Source organism: Sodiomyces alkalinus (genome assembly GCF_003711515.1).
Source record: "Sodiomyces alkalinus F11 unplaced genomic scaffold SODALscaffold_16, whole genome shotgun sequence".
NCBI classification, from domain to species: domain Eukaryota; kingdom Fungi; phylum Ascomycota; class Sordariomycetes; order Glomerellales; family Plectosphaerellaceae; genus Sodiomyces; species Sodiomyces alkalinus.
Window position 1 is genome coordinate 122,949 of NW_021167094.1, and position 19,725 is coordinate 142,673.

A 19,725-nucleotide genomic window follows, 5' to 3' on the forward strand; every position below is an offset into this window, starting at 1 on the left:
TAAGTGGCTGTCGTGTCCAGATATGAAATCATATCATTCCGCATGGACACGAGAATACTCTGTTGGCACATGGAATTCGTTGCAAGTGGATAGTCGGGCATTTGATACCTCAGGCTTGAGGTATACGGATAGAAGTTCCCTTAGACTCTGGGTGGGTGGGGACCTCGGAGCGGAACATTGAGTCCCGTCGCTTCTTATCTTATCGAGTAATTACCTCCGCAACCGAAGGTAAGGTACCTAAGGTATTCTCTGCCATCAGGCGGCAGTGCGAACAAACCCGACAAAGCTGACACCGACCCAGCGAACAGACGTTCCCTCGACGAAAACGCAGTTCTTTACCCGCCAATTTCTACCAGATTACCGTTCTTTTCGTTGACTGAATTCAACTTCGCTTGGTGGCGCTGAGTAAGAGGCTGGACTTCCCCGCATAAGCCGTCGTTTTATCAGGTCTGCACTACGTTGATAGAGGGGTAATACATTGGCGGGGGATCCGTCGCCAGAGGCAAAATGTTGAAGATTTGGTCTATGGTAGTACTATATACCCGACTCCTTAACGGCGTGTCTATATGAAAGCGGAAACTGACGTCCTCGTAGAAAAAGGAGCAGCAAAAGGCGGAGAATGCGGAGATCGCGGCTGCCGGGGGCAAGAAGAAGAAGGTTACTGCGGCGCAACTACGGGTTCAGAAGGGTATGTCTGTTCTGCGATTGCGCATTCGTCCTGGCTTAGTCCCATCATAATGATATGGAGGGTCTTCGCTTTTCAACTAGCCGACCGAGTCCTGCTTTCTTACCCATGGGTCGCTGACTATGGACTTCTCTTCCAGACCTGTCAGAGTTGTCGCTCGGTAGCACCATGAAGACGGACTTCCCGGACCCCGACGACATCCTCCACTTCACACTGACGATCGAGCCTGACGAGGGCATGTACCGCACGGGACGCTTCACATTTACCTTCGACATCAACCAAAACTTCCCACACGACCCGCCCAAGGTGCGCTGCAAAGAGAAGATTTACCACCCCAACATCGACCTGGAGGGCAAGGTGTGCCTTAATATCTTGCGTGAGGATTGGAAGCCAGTTCTAAACTTGAATGCCGTGATTGTCGGTCTGCAGGTATGGGCCCCATCTCCGATCTTGGCGAAACGTACCCAGTACTAATAATGGGTGAATTCTTTTTTTACGTGCAGTTTCTCTTCCTGGAACCGAACGCTTCCGATCCGCTCAACAAAGAAGCGGCCGACGATCTACGCTCGAACAGGGAAGGGTTCAAGAGAAATGTTCGGACGGCAATGGGAGGTGGCACGGTAAAGGGTATAACCTACGATCGGGTGCTGAAATAGGATTCTCACCGCGATTTATCTTGGGCAGAAGCACCATGTTTCACGCCTGGGCCCCATAATCACTTCTCTACGGGAAGAACTTCCTTCCCGGGTTCGTCCGGTGGTGGAGGACACAACAGTCTCGCTGGCGAAGGCCAAGGAGCAGCAGGCCAGCCGGAAGGGCGAACGGGATTTTGGAGTGGGCCAAAGGGATTCTGGAGGCGGAGGGAAAGGGCAATTTGATATCGAGAGGTTGACCGAGGAGCATGGAAGGTGTATGCACTACGAGCATTCTTCGGCGTTGTTTTTTGTCTTTCGATTGCCAAAAGGTAGTAGTATATCTCAACCGGGGGGACCCATCCGTAGCGTGTTCATGATCAGAGGATAATAGCACTTCACTCTTATGCGTCCGCTTCCTTGGGTCCAGCCAGAGGTCACTGTAGACAGGGTGGCAAGATGCAAGATTTTGGATTCTTGGGCGATTTTGTCGATTAACTAGAATTTCCGGTTCACATGTCGGTCGTTTTCTGCTGTGTCTTGAGCATACTGGTATCTGAGGTTGACGAACGGATGGTTCAGTACTTTGCCCGTTCTTCAACTCCTGAGACGAGACAGTTTTCGTACTTTGTAGATACCAGGACAACGGAAGAAGAGGGGACAACTTCTCGAGGCCTCATTTCTTCCTGATGCAAAAGCCTCCGATGTGTCAGTTGCTAAATCGGTGGAAGTCCTGACTGTACGTTGTACGGAGGTGCGTCTAGTACGTTTTCGGATTACGGCGGTTGCTCCACACAACCGATCCGGGAACCCAGTTGTAGGGAGCCAAGTCTTCATTACATAGCTCAACGGCCAAATCATGTCTGTAATCGAAGTCCTTACTACCTTCCTGCTATGACCCCGGCTAATATCCCCACCGGACTAGGGGCCTGGTCCCCTTCATCAACAGAGGCCGAAGTCGGGGAAGCTCTGACTAGACCACGCCGGCCAGCAAAAAATTTCCCCCATTCCAACAAAGTGGATGTCGATCAACTTCCTCCGACCTTGACCGTCTCTTTTTCCTACCAACTCGTTCCACTCTTCTTTTTTTTCTTCTCTTCCGTCTTCTCTAGACACATCTCCCCTCAAACTACAGTCGCAATGGCCTCCCGAAGCTTTTCCAAGGCGCTGCGGTCGCCAATGGCCCGCCAATTTACGGCTCCTTCCACCCAGACTCGCACCTTTGTCGCCGCCAGGAGCTTGGTCCGGGCCACCGGCCAGGTTTCCAAGGCCTTCGCTGCCCCCGTCCAGCGCCAGCAGACCCGCGGTGTCAAGACCGTTGACTTTGCCGGCCACAAGGAGGACGTCTACGGTATGATTTGAGAAGGCCTCTCAGGATAAAGTGGCATGACCTTCAAGCTGACGACAAATGTGACGGACAGAGCGTGCCGACTGGCCTCAGGAGAAGCTCCTGGTGAGTCAGAGGAAACACAATAACCTCTTTACCAAGTGGACGATCATGCTGACAACCAGTTCAGGACTACTTCAAGAACGATACCCTCGCCCTCATTGGCTACGGCTCTCAGGGTCACGGCCAGGGTCTCAACCTCCGTGACAATGGCCTCAACGTCATTGTCGGTGTCCGGAAGAACGGCAAGTCTTGGGAGGATGCCATCCAGGATGGCTGGGTTCCCGGCAAGAACCTGTTCGATGTCGATGAGGCCATCTCCAAGGGTACCATCGTCATGAACCTCCTCAGCGACGCGGCGCAGAGCGAGACCTGGCCCTCCATCAAGCCCCAGCTCGTCAAGGGCAAGGTGCGTTACATCTGACTAGACCGACTCTTGTCGGTCTCTTTTCGGAAGAAAAAGTCACTTTGTGGAAGTAGAAACCTAACCAAATCCAATAGACCCTCTACTTCTCCCACGGCTTCTCGCCCGTCTTCAAGGATATCACCAAGGTCGACGTCCCCTCCGACATCGACGTTATCCTCGTGGCCCCCAAGGGCTCCGGCCGCACCGTCCGGTCCCTCTTCCGCGAGGGCCGTGGCATCAACTCATCCTTCGCCGTCTACCAGGACGTCACCGGTAAGGCGCGCGAGAAGGCCCAGGCGCTTGGCGTGGCCATCGGCTCCGGCTACCTGTACGAGACCACGTTCGAGAAGGAGGTCATTTCGGACCTGTACGGTGAGCGTGGCTGCCTGATGGGCGGCATTCACGGCATGTTCCTCGCGCAGTACGAGGTGCTCCGCGAGCGGGGCCACAGCCCCAGCGAGGCCTTCAACGAGACCGTCGAGGAGGCCACCCAGTCTCTCTACCCCCTCATCGGCGCCAACGGCATGGACTGGATGTACGAGGCCTGCTCGACCACGGCCCGCCGCGGTGCCATCGACTGGACCCCCCGGTTCAAGGACGCCCTGAAGCCCGTCTTCAACCAGCTCTACGACGCGGTTGAGGATGGCACTGAGACCAAGCGCTCGCTCGAGTACAACAGCCAGAAGGACTACAGGCAAAAGTTCGAGGCCGAGATGGAGGAGATCCGCAACCTGGAGATCTGGCGGGCTGGCAAGGCCGTTCGGTATGTGACGTTTTCGGTTTCTTCTCGAGCTCCCCCCAGCTCTCTCTTTGTGGTCCTGTTCATGTTTTGCTGACCTTGATGCCACCGTTTTAGTGCTCTCCGCCCGGAGAACCAGAAGTAAGCGACGGACGCTCTGGATGCGTTTGGAAGTGGGAGATGATCTTTTTGGCTATGGCTTCCCTCGAAGACAATCTTTTCGACTGCCCTAGTGGGCTGGGTAGCTAGCTGCCATGTTTTGGGCCGTGACTCTTGTACTTTATACACGCTGGGCGTCTCTGGAAAGTCGCGGTCGCCCTTCTAAATAAAAGTTGATATCCGTTTTGGCTGGGACATCAGCCATCCCCTACTCAAGCATAGCGTCCCCACTTGCCTGGCCGAAGACTGTATAATGTGAATACTGTTGTAGACAATGGATACTCGGACCTGCGCCGTTTGCCACTCTTGTATCAACATGAATATGCAATGTGCCTTGACTTGGATTCCTTCTTTGTCCCATTGTCCACTTAGTCTACGTATGCTTTCCACTATCAGCACCTTTGATGTCCTTGTTACTGACCCTTTGTGGATTTTGTCTTGTTATTTCACACAAACTCGTGTGCAATACGGCATGCTATGTGGTCATGGGACGGGATAACAACTAGTAATTTCTAGGCCCAGCTCTCTTTTTCTTCTCTTTTTTTCCAATCTTCTTTTCTATTCTTTTCGTCTTCGTGCTGGGCCTCACTGAACACAACTGATAGGAACATTTGGTGCCTCACTCCACAGTGGACCTGGAACATCAGCCTGTAACACAACCCTCTTAGTTCCAATTGGGTCACGTATCATCACAAGTATTCAATGGTTCGGTGGTGTAGTTGGTTATCACGTCAGTCTAACACACTGAAGGTCGGGGGATCGAGCCCCCCCTGAATCATCAATTTTTTGCTTATTCCAGTCTGCCCTTGACTGGATTCTTTTACTTTTTCTTTTCCTCTTTTTTCAGTCTTTCTTTGTTCTTCTGCATCGTACATGTTCATTTTCCTCAATATTTTCTGCCTTTGTCCCTTCTTCGTCCAGCATAGTATCTAGTTAATTAAATTTGATTTTAGCCGACTTAATCAGTCCCTTCGTATATCTGGTTGACGCGGACATACAGGAGACAACTATGCACAGTATCAAATAGACTTCAACACACGGACCAAGCCATTCTGAAATTTCCAGTATGTGGGGGAGCATGTCCCTCCAATTTGCAGTGTTTGAACTCCAGAGGGCCCTGGCAACTTCCAGCCAAACATTGGAAATTGCTACGTTGACCTGTCAGTGTACCTTGCAGTTCTACGATCCATTGGCAGGAACCAGCACGCTTCACTGACTCTGGTGCGTGCATGAAGCCAATTACAGAGCCCAATGGTAAAACTGGATGCTGTAAGGAACGTGCAGGAAGTTGCTGGGTCAACAATATCCAAACAAGGGCCAGTTACAAGGCCACTGTAACTACCTTACCTTAGTAGCAGATACACGTGTACTTCTTCCTGTATTGGCAGTACCACCACGAACTTCTTCCTCTACCATGACGATGGTAACAGACTCGGGCAATCATAATTTGGTCCTAAAAAATACCAACAGCTTTGCTTCGAACGAATCTACCCTTCTCTCCTCCCAACTTCCAATCTTTTCCACCCTTCGCCGTGCACTATGGCATCGCCACTTTCACCCACAAAGCAATCGACCCTGAACCTCGCTACACCGCCCACCAGCCGGCGTCACTTCGACCAGTACGAAGTTCATGTATACACGGAGCAATCCTCCTCCTCCTCCTCCACAACCACCACCACCACCTCTACCACCCCCCCATCCTACGCTACCACTGCCACTACCAGTTCCTCTGCCGCCGTCCATCTCGAAATCGACGCTGGTCCATCCTCAAGACCCGGCAAGGAGAACGTCATGTCCCCTCCTAAGCAACGGCATTCCCGCATCATGTCGGGCAATGAATTGTCCCCACTGAAGATCCTCAGCGCGTCAGAACCGAATTTCGACCGCCAACTATCTTCCCCAGCACGTGCCTCCCGCAAGAGCATCCTCTCTCCCGAAAAGCGCTTCCCCGTCAGGGTAAGCAATCCCGTCAGCGATACAGCCGAGAGTTCACGGTCAGGTTCTCGCGAGAGGACCGTGAGCTTGGAGGATGCGGTGCGTGATAACAAGGGTCTGGCCAAGGCGATCCAGATCTTTGAAGATGACGATGACGAGGGCAAGGACAAGGACGAGGACAGGGGTGAAGATGAAGATGATGTTGGGCAAGGCCGAGATGTCGGTGCCCATAGCCCTCAATCCGTGGACAAGATGGTAAACAGCGTTGACCATGGCGGCGACGACACCGAGATGCACCATGACAACTCATTCGAAGCGGCTCTTGGTCCAGACGACACCATGATGAGCGCCTTTAGTACCTTCTCCGCTGTTCCCGAAATGACCATGCTCGCCAAATTCGGCAACAGCCCTACCAGGTCATCCGTCCTCGGTGGCATGACCCCACGAGTTAGACCCGACCCCTCGCCCTCACGAACCGCTCGCCCCATGTCCGTTCAACAAGACTCGTCGGGGAACACCACAAACCTCCTCATGGACTTTACCGACCAGCTTCGCTTCCCCGGAAGAGCCAACGGCAGGCCAACCAATACCTCCTCCCCGCCGAACAACCTCAACGGCTTCGCCAACAGCTACATGGCTACCCCGGCTCGGGCAGCCCAGAGCCTCCTCGACTTTGATATCCCCCCCATGCCCACCCCTCGCAGCATTCCCACCGTCACCCCACGCGAACTAGAAAGTCTCAAGTCCAGCTTCCTCTCCGAGATCAGCAGCCTCAAGGCCTCCCTGAGCGGCAAGGAGGCCGAAGTCCAATCCCTCAAGACGGCCGTCGGCGATGCCGAGAAGCGCGTGGGCGAGAGCATGGAGCGGGTGCGGGAGGTCGAATCGGAGCGAGAGCAGCTCGTGGCCGAAAAGGAAGGCTGGGAAAGGCGCAGCCGCGAGATGGAATCGGTGTTGCGAAGCGTCAAGGAGGAGATTGTTCTGGGCCAGCGCGAGCGCGAAGAGCTCGAATACAAGCTCTCCGAGAGCGAGCAGCGTCGCGAGGCGGCCGAGACGATGGCGCAGGAGGCCGAGAGCAAACTCGCCGGCATGCGCGCCGGACGGGCGACCGAGGAGAACGCGCGGGACAAGGCGAGGAGCCCCGGGGGGGGCAATGGCAACAGCAGCAGCAGCAGCAACAACAACCAGAATGCCTCCAGGGAGGTCGAGATGGCCGTGGAACGGGTGGCACGCGAGCTGCATGCCCTCTACAAGAGCAAACACGAGACGAAAGTGGCGGCACTCAAGAAAAGCTACGAGGGCCGGTGGGAGAAGAAGGTGCGCGAGCTGGAGAACAAGCTCGGGGAGCTCGGCGAGGAGAACGAGCGGCTGCGGCTGGGACGGGACGCCACCATGACCCGGGTCGACCACCACATGCAGGCGGCCGAGGAGGAGCGCAAGGCGCAGGCCATCCACAACTCGGCGCAGATCAAAGAACTGGGCGCCGAAGTCGACAAGCTCCATGCGGTCCTGCGGACGGTGCAGGACGACAACGCGGAACTACGGGCCCTGCTCGAGACGGAACGCGTCGAGAAGGGCGAGCTGGTGATGCTCGCCGAGGAGATGATGGCCATGCAGACCACCGTTGCCTCGCCCGCGCAACCCAGCACGGTCAGGAAAACGCAGCCGATGTCGGCGGCGGCGGCGCCGCCGCCACCACCACAACCGTCATCGGAGCCGACGCAGGCGCGGACGCCGGGTAAGATGAGGACACCGGGACCCGCGTCGCGGACACAGGCGCAGTCGGGCAACGAGAACCTGCGAGGTAGCATCTCGCGGCCCTCGGGTCTCAAGGCGCCGGGAAGCTCGATCGTGATGCCCGGACGGGGCGGCGCGGCACAGCACGAGAGGACGAGGAGCGGGGCGGGGCCCGGGTTGCCCAGGCCAGGAAGCGGGTTTGGTCCGCGGAGCGGCATCATCAGCAATATTGAAAGGATGGGGAATTACCGAGGCCGGGGAGAATAAAACAAAGGGGACTGGCTGGGTAGGGGGAGGGTGAACGGGCAGGCGGGTGTGAATACGGGTTTGGATGATGGTTTTCTTTTCATCTTTTCTTTTCTTTTCTTTCTTTTTCCCCACGATTGATTGAGCGACTACTGCTTGCTACGGCCGTGACTCGCTTGGCATTTGCATAATGACTCTTGATGCTCTCTGTTGAGTTGGCATGGCGTGGGATGGATCCCTTTTGTAGCCGGAAGTGGGGTGGGAGGGCGTTTGTTTTTCGTCAATGTGCGTTGCGTTGCATGCACTACACATTATGGAATCAGATGAAGAGTTCTTGACTTATAATGAATGCAATTGTATGTGTAAGTCTATTAATATATTCTGTGGTTCCGGTTGAGGGTAATGATTCTGACGCTCTTGGCCGATTATGATCGTGGTGGTGTTTTCGTCTTCATTCAATGCTATCATCTAAACGAGCTTCATTTTTTTCTCATCAAGTCTTCCCAGCTCATCCTGCGTGACTGGAGATATAGAGCCTTCAACCCACTTCCCAATTTTCCTTTTCATACTGAACGCCATACTTTCTTCTGCAAAGCCAATGCACCTCCCTCGGTCCCCCTTTTGTCCTCTTTTGTCCCATGTCATATATATTTACTATTTACTTGCTCATTCGACCTCCCTCCCCCGGTCAGTTCAGGGGAAGCTTCTCATGCTTGAAAGGTTTCTGCCCCTCGCCCTCGCCGTAGGCGAGGGAAACCTGGCCGGTACCGCGGAGCTTGTACTTGTAGATCATGAGGCCCTCGAGGCCGACGGGCCCACGGGCGTGGATCTTGTTCGTGCTGATGCCGACCTCGGTGCCAAAGCCGTAGCGCATACCGTCGGCCATGCGGGTGGAGGCGTTCCAGTAGACGCCGGCCGAGTCGACGACGGCGAGGAAGGCCTCGGCGGCGGCGGGGTCGGAGGTGAGGATCAGGTCGGTGTGGCCGGAGCTGTGGGCGTTGATGTGGGCGGTGGCGGCGGCGAGGTCGGCGACGGTCTTGACGGCGAGGTCGAGGGAGAGGAATTCGGTGTCGTAGTCGCTCTCCTGGACGTCGACGACCTGGGCAGTAGGAGCATCGTCGACCGAGGCGAGGATGGCGGACTTGGAAGGGCCGTCGGCGTGGAGGGTCACGCCGGCGGCGAGGAGGGCGCGGGCGGCGGTGGTGAAGACCGGGGTGGCGAGGGCGGACTCTTGGACGAGGAGGGTCTCGAGGCTGTTGCAGGCGGCCGGGTAGCTCGTCTTGGCGTCGACGAGGACGCGGGCGGCGAGGGCCGGGTCGGCGTCGGCGGCGAGGTAGGCGGCGCAGAGGCCGTCGGCGTGGCCCAGGACGGGGATGCGGGTGCCTTCCTTGACGGAGCGGACGAGCTCGTTGGAGCCGCGGGGGATGACGAGGTCGATGAGGCGGTCGAGGGCGAGCAGCTCGGGGATGACGTCGCGGGTGGTGACGAGCTGGATGGCGTCGTTGGGCACGGCGGTCGACTCGAGGGCCTTGGAGATGGCGGAGGCGATGGCAACGAAGGAGCGGGTCGACTCCTTGCCGCCCTTGAGGATGGCGGCGTTGCCAGACTTGATGGCCAGGGAGGCGATGTTGGCGATGACTTCCGGACGGGCCTCGAAGATGATGAGGAGGACGCCGATGGGGCTGGAGACGCGCTCGAGGATCAGGTCGTCGTCGAGCTTCGTCTTCAGGCTGACCTTGCCGACGGGGTCCTGGAGGTCGCGGACATCGAGGATGCCCTTGAGCATGTCGTCGTACTTGCCGGGCTTGCTGAGATCAAGACGGGAGACGAGGCTGGAGGAGAGCTGACCATCGGCGGCGGCTTTCTTGGCTAGGTCCATGTCCTCGGCATTGGCGGCGAGGATAGACTCGCGGGACGAGGAGAGAATGGAGTGAATGGCCGTCAGAGCATCGTTGCGAGCCGATGCCGGAAGCGTTGCCAGAACATGAGAGGCCGATTTGGCTGCCTGAGCCGCCTGGGCGGGAGAGGCGTTTGTGACAGACATTTCGGGGGTTGTGTATATGGTTTTCCTATACGTATGTATGTATGAGGTTCGTAAGAATAGGTGTCTTGTCTAAAAAAAAATCCTCTCTTTTTATTTTATTTTATTCCTGAGATGTGTCCATAAAGTGCGGGCGATGGTGTTGAGATGTTAATTACTTCCAAGTTCTTAGTACTCCGTAGGCGAAGTAATTACGTACCTGCATATACCGCAAGGTACAGAGTACGGAGTACGTTCGGGATGAGGGGAATCAGGGAATGAGGGAATGAGTGAGTCAACAATGGCCTGCCTATAATAAGGTAGTTTACATAATCAATTGAATCCTTCACAGCCCCGTCCATCGTCCCTTCCGTCTCTTCTCTCGTCTTCCTTTCCCGTTACATACATCCCTTCGTCTGTTCATGCCCGAATTCATTCTCCTTCTCCTTCCCCTCTTCCCCGAGAACACCACCGAGCAACAAGGGCCACTATTCTCAGTAGAGACTTTCAATTTTTATCCCCATCATAGCGTCAAGGCCGAGTTGTTCTGTTCTCTGGCTTCGGCCGCTTTATCAAGACGACCTATCATTCTTTCACATTCATGGCGTTCTCTGGCCCTATCTCTCTCTCTCTCTCTTTCTCTCTCTCTCTGTACTACGTCGTACACGGACAAGTGTCTTAAGATTTGATGTTCCCGATCGAGAATAGGTAATCACAAGTTTTCCCGAATTTCCGAACATCTCAGTTATGCGGGTGCCACAACTACCACGTGTGACGTGCACCGGCTTGGCGGACGTTGCCGCCGTGTCTCAATTCTGTCGATGTTGGCGCCAAGCACACACAGGAACTGTTTTCAGACGGAAGCCTCCCATGTTCTTCGAGAGTTCAACAAGAGTTACCAAGTGATGATAGTCAATACGCGGGCATTGACTGACCATCTCAACATCGCGTTGGCTGCGTCCCCCCTCGATCAAGCCAACAAAAGTTGGTAGTTGCCGGTCATTGCATGAATAGACAGACCATATTATACGAGGAATATGGCCTTGGCAATCAATATCACCCTGATACCGTCAGACCCCGAGGAATGGCGTGCTCATAAGAACATAGGAACGAACATGAGATACCTCATGTCCTGTACGAAGAGCGAGAGGATTGAGACGAGCAATTCTGTCAAGGTCCAAGCCTCAAATATATTGGAGGACAAGTCTCTCCCATCCTAGCTACCCATTTCACGTGTTCACCGTTCACCGTTCACCGTTCACAGTGGCTTCTTCGCCGAGCCATCCCCGTTGCCGGCTCATTCCCGAAGCCCCGACCCGACGCCATGTTAACCGGTAGCATGGGGGGCCCAACCCACCCTCAAAACGAGCTTCCTTGAACGGACTAGCCTCACACGACCCAGCCAACACTGCCAGGGGGCCTCGCTGAGCACTGGCACTGGCACTGCCATGGCGTACGTTGTACGTTGCATGGCACTGGGAAGACGTGCTGGAAAAATCGTCGAAAGCAAGATGGGGCGTAATATGTACGTTGTACGTTGTACATACGTTAGAGGTGATCGCTGACAGACCACCGACGGGTCTCCAGTCCTGACCTTGTCCCCTCGACACGCCTTGATTACTATTACAATTTCACATCACCGCCTCAACCTCGGCTCTCTCGTCGGCTTGGGGGTTATTTTGAGGTCCATCCGTTCTCGTATTGTACCAACACTGGACACTAAGCACCCTAGCCAGTACCGCTCATGCGTCTTGCAAACCAACTAATTATTACCTTCTTGCTGAAGAAGGGGAATAAACCTGTTGAGCCTCGTCCGTCCGCTTCCTTTTCTCGCCGTGCCGCGACGATTTGGTCTTTCGTTTCTTCCAATGCCGGGCATTATCAGCTACCTTCTCGGCTTTCGAAATGGCTGCTTTTCAAGACGTCCGGGCGGGTGATTCCTCCGTCGCAAGACAAACTAGATCGAGTTCCGACGAGAAACAGTCGCCGCCGTCCCGACCTTCGTCCACTCGCTCCCGTCCGCTCTCCATCGTTCCGCGCTCCCAGCAACGCGGGCTCTTGGGTCGTTTCACCGTGATCCCGGAACTTGGCTGCCCTTACGAGTATACCAAGAGGACGAAATGGGCTATTACCGCCGTCGTCGCCTTGGCCGGCGGGCTTGGGCCCTTAGGCTCGGGCATCTTCTATCGTAGGCTTCTCTGCCCTTTCTCTCCCCCCCCCCTCCCCCTTTCTCGTCCTTGCTTGCGCATGCAGTCGATCGATCACTTAAGCTCATCAACCTCCAGCTGCCCTTCCACAGATATCCCTAGAATTTGACACCGAGCCGGTCATTGCAAACTTGTCCGTGGCCTTGTACATGCTCGCCATGGGCATCTTCCCACTCTGGTGGTCCTCCTTCTCCGAAACCCTGGGCCGCCGCAATATCTACCTCGTCTCCTTTTCCCTCTTCATCGTCTTTTCCGTGCTCAGTGCTGTGAGCCACAGCATTGCCATGCTCGTCGTCATGCGCCTCCTGTCTGGTGGCGCCAGTGCCAGTGTGCAGGCCGTCGGCGCCGGCACCATTGCCGACATTTGGGAGTCCAGGGAAAGGGGTCGCGCCATGAGCATCTTCTATCTCGGGCCCCTCATAGGGCCTCTCTTGGGGCCCATCGCAGGCGGTGCCCTTTCTGAAGCTTTGGGATGGCAGTCCACCATGTGGGCTCTCACCATCTACGGCGGCGTCATACTCCTCCTTCTCGTCTTTTGCCTGCCCGAAACATTGCCCAGGCTGAAGTCCCCGCCAGCTCCCACCGTAGTAGCAACTGCCAATGACAGCAGCGAGAACAACGCCGGGGGCCTCACGCGAACCAAGACGGCCGAGTCGGTCAAGGAAAGCACAAAAAGAGCCGCCGTCGTCTTCAAGCAGCTCATTGTTGACCCCCTCTCCATCCTCCTCTACCTCCGCTTCCCTCCCGTCGCCATCACCGTCTACTACGCCGCCATCACTTTTGGCACACTCTTCGCCCTGAACATCTCCGTCCAGGCTGCCTACTCCACCGACCCGTACGGTTTTTCCCCGTCCATCCTCGGCTTGATGTATATTCCCTCGGGAACGGGCTACATCATCGCCTCCCTCTTGGGTGGTCGCTGGCTCGACTACATCATGGCCCGCGAGGCACGCAAGGCCGGACGCTACGACGACGGCGGCAACCTCGTCCTGCTCCCCGAGGATCGCATGCGAGAGAACGCCTGGCTTGCCGCTACCGTGTACCCGGCCAGCCTCATCTTCTACGGGTGGACCATTCAAAACGGCGTTTTCTGGTTCGTGCCGGTAATAAGCCAGTTTACCTTTGGAGGAGCCTCGATGCTCGTTTTGTGAGTTCCCTTTCCCGCGCCCCTATCTTCGCGGCCACTGCTTACGTCTTTCATGTAAAAATTTCCAGCGCCGCCGCCACCACCATGTTGACCGAGTTCATGCCAAAGCGCAGCTCGAGCGGCGTGGCCGTCAACAACTTTGTCCGTAACATGTTCTCGTGTACCGGCGCTGTGGCCGCCCAACCGGTCATCTCTTCCATCGGGCACGGGTGGCTTTTTACAATCCTGGGTGTGTTTACGTGGGTCACCGGCTATGCTTGCATTTGGGCGCTGAAGAAGAAGGCCCCGGTGTGGCGTATCAGCATGGAGAAGGAGTTGAACAGGTGACGCCATAACATTGCCAAAAGCAAAGAAAGGAGGGGTTTCGAATTCTAGCTTGTACCAGCATGTTCTCGTATCTTGGGGACTATGCATGAAATCATTCAGAGCGTCTGTGTGATCAGGGAAGCGTTAAGGACAGACAGATGTGAAGGGAATCCTCACTGACGGCTCAGGACCGAGAAACGCCGCGCTCGGCACAATACTTGCCAACTTCCTTCCTCAACATTTCCTTCTGCCGCCCAACAAGGTCCATGATATCCGAGATCTCCTCGCCAAGAGCCCACTCCCCACCGTCTCGGCCTTTCAAACCAACGTATATCTGCTCCATCTCCGCCAGGACAGCCTGCAGCTGGTTCGGAAGCCATGTGACGATAGGGCTGCCACCCGTGGCGGTGGGGTGGCTAGTCCGCTTGAGGATGTACTCGCGAGCAAAGCACCAGTGGCGCCAGCGGAAGTCGCGGACCTGGTGCAGGATCTTCAGCCACAGGCGGCGGGACATGCGTACGGCCTCCTTCCTCTCCTCCTCGCCGTCGCCGTCGCCGTCGTGGTCGTGGTCGTGGTCACCATCGGCCGCGGTCATCTCCTCGTCCAAAGCGAGGACCAACCGCTTGAGGCCGAGCTGGGCACTGCGGTCGGCGACGTGGCCGAGGAAGGCGCGGTGGTTGCTGGGCCTATAGTCGCGGAAGTCGCGGAGGATGGTGGTGAGCGGGGTATCCGGCATGGGGACCTGCAGGAGGTTATCCATGAGGGGGACGATGGAGTCGTTGGCGCCGCTCTCGCCGCGGAAGGACTGGGGCTCTTCCGGCGGCACGCCCTCGTAGACGACGCCGTGGGGGAACATGGACTGCGAGGTGATGCCGAAGATGAAGGTGCGGAAGGATGTGTAGGAGGCCGGGCGGGACTTGGACCACATGGTCTCCATGGCGGCGTTGATGCGGCGGAGGGCGGCGAGGATGTCGCTGAGAGCGGTGTTGACGGCACGGCGCTGGGGGAGGGGGAGGGGGAGGGGGAGGGGCAACCCACAGGACGGGGCGGGGTGTTCGGCCGCCAGGGAGAGGAGGGACGTGGCGCCCTTGACGAGGGGCCCGGAGTGCTTGACCATTTCAATATGGACAAGGACGAAGCCGGCTTCCGAGGACGTGGGGTCCAGGCCATGCTCGAAGGCGCGGATGAGACGGAGGTTGGAGTAGTCCATGCCCTGTTCGGGATCCTCGAGGCGGTAGTTGTAGAGGGCATAGGAGCCGGCATATTCCATCCAGGGCTTGAAGCCGGTACTGGGCCGCCCATGTTAGAGAAAAGGGACGTTGCAACGCTTGACAAGACATTGGGAAGGTGAAAGAGTAATAAAATAAGTACATAAGATGAAGCAGCCATGACCAGGAAGAGGTGAGGTGTTCTACGAAATCATAGAGACGAGTGAGAAGAAGATACGAAAGACATGCGGGGCTTACATCTCAGCACACCGGGCCATAGGCCGGGCAATGCACTTCGGGAGACGATCCCGGGCCAGGCCATAAGGCTCGCCCCTGACGAAGCGCTCATGGCATGGTTCGAGCAGATGGGCCGACGCGGCAAAGGAGTAGTCCCGGTACAAGGCGTTCATGACGGGCAGGTCATGGGCAAAGCGTTCCACCTCGTCGGTGAGATCGGGCAGCTCGGCGAGGACGGCTTCGCCGAACTTGGACTCGGCCAGGAGACCCGGTTCCCCGGACAAGGTGCGGACGGGCATGCGGGCGAGGAGGGACTCGAGAGGGGCAAAGGGCTCGGGCAGCGTCGCCACGGGATGGGCACGGGGGAGGAAGCCACGGGTGGTAGAGACCATGAAGGCTGGGAGGGAGGTGTCGTCTGGACGGGGGTCGTCCAGGACGGGGAAGGTGGTGGAGGACGAGAGAGCTTCGATGGAGCCCATGTTTGGGAGGGTAGGGGTGGATGGGTTGTATGAGTGTAGCTGTGTTACAGTGGGATGGGGGATCTCAGGGGTTGATGTATATCTTGCGTCGAAGAGCAGTGTGTCTTCAAGTCAAAGGGAAGTGAGATGAACTGAGAGAGAAAATAAGGAAAACGAGGTGATGGGCTGGCTGCGTCTAGAGACTAGGATGGAAAGTTGAAAAGGGGCCGACTAGGTGACACGGCGCGCTGATATACATCGTGGCCGGAATCGATTCCGGCCTCATGTGAGTGAGGGTGTTGACCGTTGAATAGGGGGCGCCAGCATGAAGGATGTGTCGAACAGGTTACAGGACCCGAGGTCTTACTTTCGGGATTTCTCTTTGTCATGACAAAGCCCAGCTGCCCATTGTCTTCCGAACCCTCCATCCGGGCCTCGAGAGTCGAGACCGACACGCTGTTCACTCACTCTTCCACTGGGACAAGACAGACGGAATCTTACCATAAAATACCATCGGCTCAACATGAGATTCAAGTTTTCAACGTAGCATTCCCATCTGCCAAGGACGGCCGAACATATTGAGAGTTTTCTGAACGGGTATATATATATATATATAATATGACGTCCTCTCTTTGAAGGTCAGACAAGACCGACCTCTCACCTTTCTTTGCTCCCTTTTGTGAGATGCTCAGATGGTGTCACACTCAAAAACGTACTACTACACCAAAAGAGAATCCTCTAATGATGTAGGTACTTTTTGATGTTATATAGTTCAACACACCCCCTAGCCTGTATAAGGACGATCTTCGTGCTTAAAGGCTGACTGGATACATACTTACATCGACACGGCTTATTTCGTATAAGCGGTCTTCTAGGGCACTAAAGCTCGTTTAAGGTATCTCCTCGGCTGGGTTTCGAACGGGTAACCTTTAGTAGGTAGCAGCGGAGTTACAGGAATACACTAGCGTATTCCTCCCGGGCTTATAACTGTTGAATTGACGGGAGCGTGCTTGCATGGAGCGTTGATTCAAGAAATGTATGATTATATTATGTACAAAAGAGAAAGAAAAAGGGGGCGGGTGTACGTGTCCTAAATACATCTACCACCTTCCAAGCGAGGATAGTGGGGCACCTCTAACCAATAGGAGGTCACCATACCGTGGCTCACGTGATAGAATGTGACAGATGGTGTGGGTGACACGCGGAAGAGGTGGAGGCAACAAGGCCCCACTTCCTGAATTGGTCGACGTCCCCTTCCGGTTGAGTAATAGATTGGGTCTTGCCCCACTTTCCCCTCCGACGCTTGCCGGCCAGAGGACAAGAAGGCCGGAAGAGTTCCGGCCTCTTGGCCCTCCGGTTTCTCGGCCAGGACATTTACCTTCTGTAACTGGGTCTTGCGGATACGTGTCTACGACAAAGAGAAGTACTAGCCCATCCTTTGGTCTCAAGATTAACCTATTGCAAAGGTACCATCCTAGCACGTTCACATGTATGTAATTCTTTCTCTAAGGTACCTTATTCACTCGATGATTCAACGACCCCCGAAGGCGAAGGCGAACTCTCGAAATGATGAGAAAATTGCAAGTAAATTATATTTCGCATGCGCCTTGTGTTGCCGGTGTCCAAAATAAACCATTACGAATATGACAGGGTTCAACTAGAAAAGCAATGCCGTCCCCCGCAAAAAATCCAATTTAGTTCGTCGATGTGTACGTTACCCATAGATAAGCGTTATTTCCGTCCCCTGCTTCCATCCTTTTGTCTCGTTACTCCTTCAATTTCGTTGCCCTGAACTCATCGCCGTCTGCACGGACGCACGCCTCGATTAGCTGTTGCCCTTCTGGTTGGCGGCCCAAGGCACTCTCAATCTCGGATGTGCCCGGTACCTACCATGCCACCCGATTCTGATTCTGCGGAACGGGCAAAGAAATCGTCCGCCAAACGATAGAAGTCGATCCTTCTCCGGGGAGCCGCAACGTCATAAGCGACGGGGTTTCTTCCGGCGGGCCATTGCCGTCCTGGTCAAGGGCCGGCGGCGACTCCTGGCTCCCGCTCGGCTCGGGGAGCTCCTCAACACTCTGCACTTGATCTCCCAGGAGGTCGGTGGTCTCGCTCGAGGTAGGCGGCGGCTCTGTAATGGTCGGGGCCGCTGCCTCCCAGAGATCCTCGAGGGCCGTCGAGGAAGCGATCGGCCGCCCTGGCTCGCGTTCGTCGCCAAAGTCGAACGGCACCAGGTTGTCGTCTTCCGGGAACTCGGTCACGGCCACGCTTTCCGTCGAGGACGCACCGTCGCCGTCGCCGTCGAACGACTCGCTTAGTACACGCAGAGACGTTGCAAGTGTGGACGGTCCGTTGTAGAGAAACTCGGTGAAGGTGTGCGTGATGGTAGCTGTGCAGTCGATGTCGGATGTCATTGTTGCCACCACGGTAGTCAACTCTTCACCAAACTCGTCTCCGTCCGTGTCGTTGTCGAATGGGTCGCCCGTCGGCACAGTCACTGCCGTCACTGTCACTGCACCGATCGAGCTTGTAGGTTCTGCCTCGATGGGGCCGGGAGGATCTGGCATAGTCGTGGTTAGCAACTGAGGGGTCGGGGTGGGACTCACACTTGGTAGCAGGACGGTGAGGTCTTGAGCACTCGAGGTTTGTGACGGAGGTGGGGGGCTGGACGCGGGCGTCTCTTCAGCTGTTGCTGTGAGCCCGTCACGCGGCGGATCATCGAGTTGTGGCCAGCCGCCTCCCGGGAGATTTTGATCATCTGTGGGTGGCGAGCCGACGTCTGGACCCTCGCTGGAACCCGCGCCGGGAGCTCGACCCGTGTTGAGCATCTCGAAAAGTCGATCGCGGATGTCTTCCACGTCGCCAATAAGCTGCAGAAAATCTGCTTCGGACACCGAGATCTCAGCCCGTGTAACCAGACGGCCTGAGTGGATAGGGCGGTCGTCGCTGTGAAGCCTGCGCAACACATCGTTCTCGATGCTGTTATGATGAGTATTGGGGTCGATGCCAGCCAATGGAGCCTCGTCCCAAGCGCGAGCCAAGCCCAAACTTGACCCAGCTTGGCTCCGAGCAGTCCCTCCAGAGGAGCCTTCCACAGCCGCCAGAAGACCGAGAAAGACAGTAATAGTGGTAGTGAAAGGCATGGCGAGAGGGTGACAATGATATGATGGGAAAGTGTTCAGTGCTGATTTCTAAACCTCAAGTCCATTCGATCATGAATGGAAGTGGAGGGGTAGGGTATTGTATTATAGTCAAGTGTCTCGCAGACTCGCACATGGCATGGCAGCGATGGGAACACATTCCGATGGGAGTTGCTAGGTAACCTGCGGGATGACATTCCTCGAGTTGTGGTATGTCTCATACATGGTAAGGACCGGAGTGGTCATAGTGGGCAATGAGACGTCGACATGGGAGTAGAAATCCGACGAGGAAGCTGAGGACTGAGGATTGTGTCCCTCCGAGGATCCGGCTAAGGATTAACAATTGGTATGTGTTTGACGTTAGGAAATACCAAGGTAGTATTCCACGTGAGAGAGGGCCGAGGCGTGGTGGTATTTCGGGTATCGTTTGTTTTTGTCAAGTGTGCGTTCACTTTGTTCACTTTTTTTCTTCTTTTTTTTTTCTTTTCTTTTTTCTTCCTGTCTGGTGATGAATTGATTATCCGTCCGGATGCTCCGTACTGTCTTACCGTTGTCACTTGATGAAGAAACGTGGATAAGGTAATTAGAGTGCAGCTTTGTCTCTGAAGTACAAAACCGGTGGTGTACAAATACAACGTGCTCGGCACATAAGGTACCTAAGGTAGGTACCTCTCGAGTAGCCATCCATCTGACGATAGTGCGAAGCTAAATTGACTCATTAATAAGCGACATGCGTAATTACCGTTGTAATTACTCCTAGCACGGTTTTTGGACGCGTTCAGCCCGTTGCCTTACCTAAGCAAGTACCGTGCACTCGTGTCTTGTCGCTCGGTTGATGACATGACAGAACTTACGGTTACCCACCTTAATTCCTCACCTCCCTCCTTCGTACCTTACCTTTCCCTCCTACATCGTAGGCTTCTACCGACGAATCACTCCAGCTGCTATCACCGCCCGACGACGTACATCTTGTTTTCCCTCTTCCGGTTCCTTGTTGCAACCGAAGAGGCTCAGGCCGCTCTTTCAGGGCTTTGGTTTCCCTCGGCCAAGTCCGTATCCATCCTCGAATCTGTTCCCAA

General features: G+C 55.6%; 7 protein-coding genes and 1 non-coding gene across 8 annotated transcripts; 5 read left to right on the forward strand and 3 right to left on the reverse strand.

Annotated features, from left to right (window-relative positions):
- Positions 1 to 222: 222 nt before the first annotated feature.
- SODALDRAFT_82171 (ubiquitin-conjugating enzyme) lies at positions 223 to 1,375 on the forward strand. The gene is made up of 5 exons (XM_028615717.1): positions 223 to 242; positions 302 to 528; positions 601 to 688; positions 825 to 1,114; positions 1,189 to 1,375. The coding sequence occupies exons 2-5, from the start codon at positions 508 to 510 to the stop codon at positions 1,339 to 1,341; spliced, it is 552 nt and encodes a 183-aa protein (XP_028462461.1). The 5' UTR covers positions 223 to 242; positions 302 to 507; the 3' UTR covers positions 1,342 to 1,375.
- Positions 1,376 to 2,402: 1,027 nt separating this feature from the next.
- On the forward strand, positions 2,403 to 4,116 carry SODALDRAFT_329519 (ketol-acid reductoisomerase). Its single transcript, XM_028610971.1, has 5 exons — positions 2,403 to 2,668; positions 2,739 to 2,770; positions 2,835 to 3,113; positions 3,206 to 3,873; positions 3,967 to 4,116. Exons 1-5 carry the CDS (start codon positions 2,458 to 2,460, stop codon positions 3,992 to 3,994), a joined length of 1,218 nt encoding a protein of 405 aa, XP_028462462.1. The 5' UTR covers positions 2,403 to 2,457; the 3' UTR covers positions 3,995 to 4,116.
- A 596-nt stretch (positions 4,117 to 4,712) lies between these two features.
- Positions 4,713 to 4,786, forward strand: SODALDRAFT_t214. The gene has a single exon. It is a non-coding gene; the product is annotated as a tRNA-Val (tRNA).
- Positions 4,787 to 5,404: 618 nt separating this feature from the next.
- On the forward strand, positions 5,405 to 7,944 carry SODALDRAFT_346764 (hypothetical protein; the record flags this gene model as incomplete). The annotated part of the gene is made up of 6 exons (XM_028613266.1): positions 5,405 to 5,964; positions 5,995 to 6,042; positions 6,079 to 6,127; positions 6,161 to 6,198; positions 6,235 to 6,359; positions 6,396 to 7,944. Exons 1-6 carry the CDS (start codon positions 5,548 to 5,550, stop codon positions 7,942 to 7,944), a joined length of 2,226 nt encoding a protein of 741 aa, XP_028462463.1. The 5' UTR covers positions 5,405 to 5,547.
- A 334-nt stretch (positions 7,945 to 8,278) lies between these two features.
- SODALDRAFT_82232 (gamma-glutamyl phosphate reductase) lies at positions 8,279 to 10,179 on the reverse strand. Its single transcript, XM_028615718.1, has one exon. It carries the CDS (start codon positions 9,965 to 9,967, stop codon positions 8,612 to 8,614), a length of 1,356 nt encoding a protein of 451 aa, XP_028462464.1. The 5' UTR covers positions 9,968 to 10,179; the 3' UTR covers positions 8,279 to 8,611.
- Positions 10,180 to 11,848: 1,669 nt separating this feature from the next.
- SODALDRAFT_285993 (MFS general substrate transporter) lies at positions 11,849 to 13,624 on the forward strand (the record flags this gene model as incomplete). Its single annotated transcript, XM_028608513.1, has 3 exons — positions 11,849 to 12,131; positions 12,229 to 13,297; positions 13,366 to 13,624. 3 exons carry the CDS (start codon positions 11,849 to 11,851, stop codon positions 13,622 to 13,624), a joined length of 1,611 nt encoding a protein of 536 aa, XP_028462465.1.
- Positions 13,625 to 13,647: 23 nt separating this feature from the next.
- SODALDRAFT_382239 (hypothetical protein) lies at positions 13,648 to 16,880 on the reverse strand (the record flags this gene model as incomplete). Its single annotated transcript, XM_028615216.1, has 7 exons — positions 13,648 to 14,892; positions 15,070 to 15,631; positions 15,739 to 15,787; positions 15,899 to 15,962; positions 16,008 to 16,023; positions 16,168 to 16,193; positions 16,675 to 16,880. The coding sequence occupies 7 exons, from the start codon at positions 16,878 to 16,880 to the stop codon at positions 13,788 to 13,790; spliced, it is 2,028 nt and encodes a 675-aa protein (XP_028462466.1). The 3' UTR covers positions 13,648 to 13,787.
- Positions 16,881 to 17,246: 366 nt separating this feature from the next.
- Positions 17,247 to 19,091, reverse strand: SODALDRAFT_329525 (hypothetical protein). The gene has a single exon (XM_028610972.1). The coding sequence runs from the start codon at positions 18,647 to 18,649 to the stop codon at positions 17,393 to 17,395; it is 1,257 nt and encodes a 418-aa protein (XP_028462467.1). The 5' UTR covers positions 18,650 to 19,091; the 3' UTR covers positions 17,247 to 17,392.
- Positions 19,092 to 19,725: the final 634 nt, after the last annotated feature.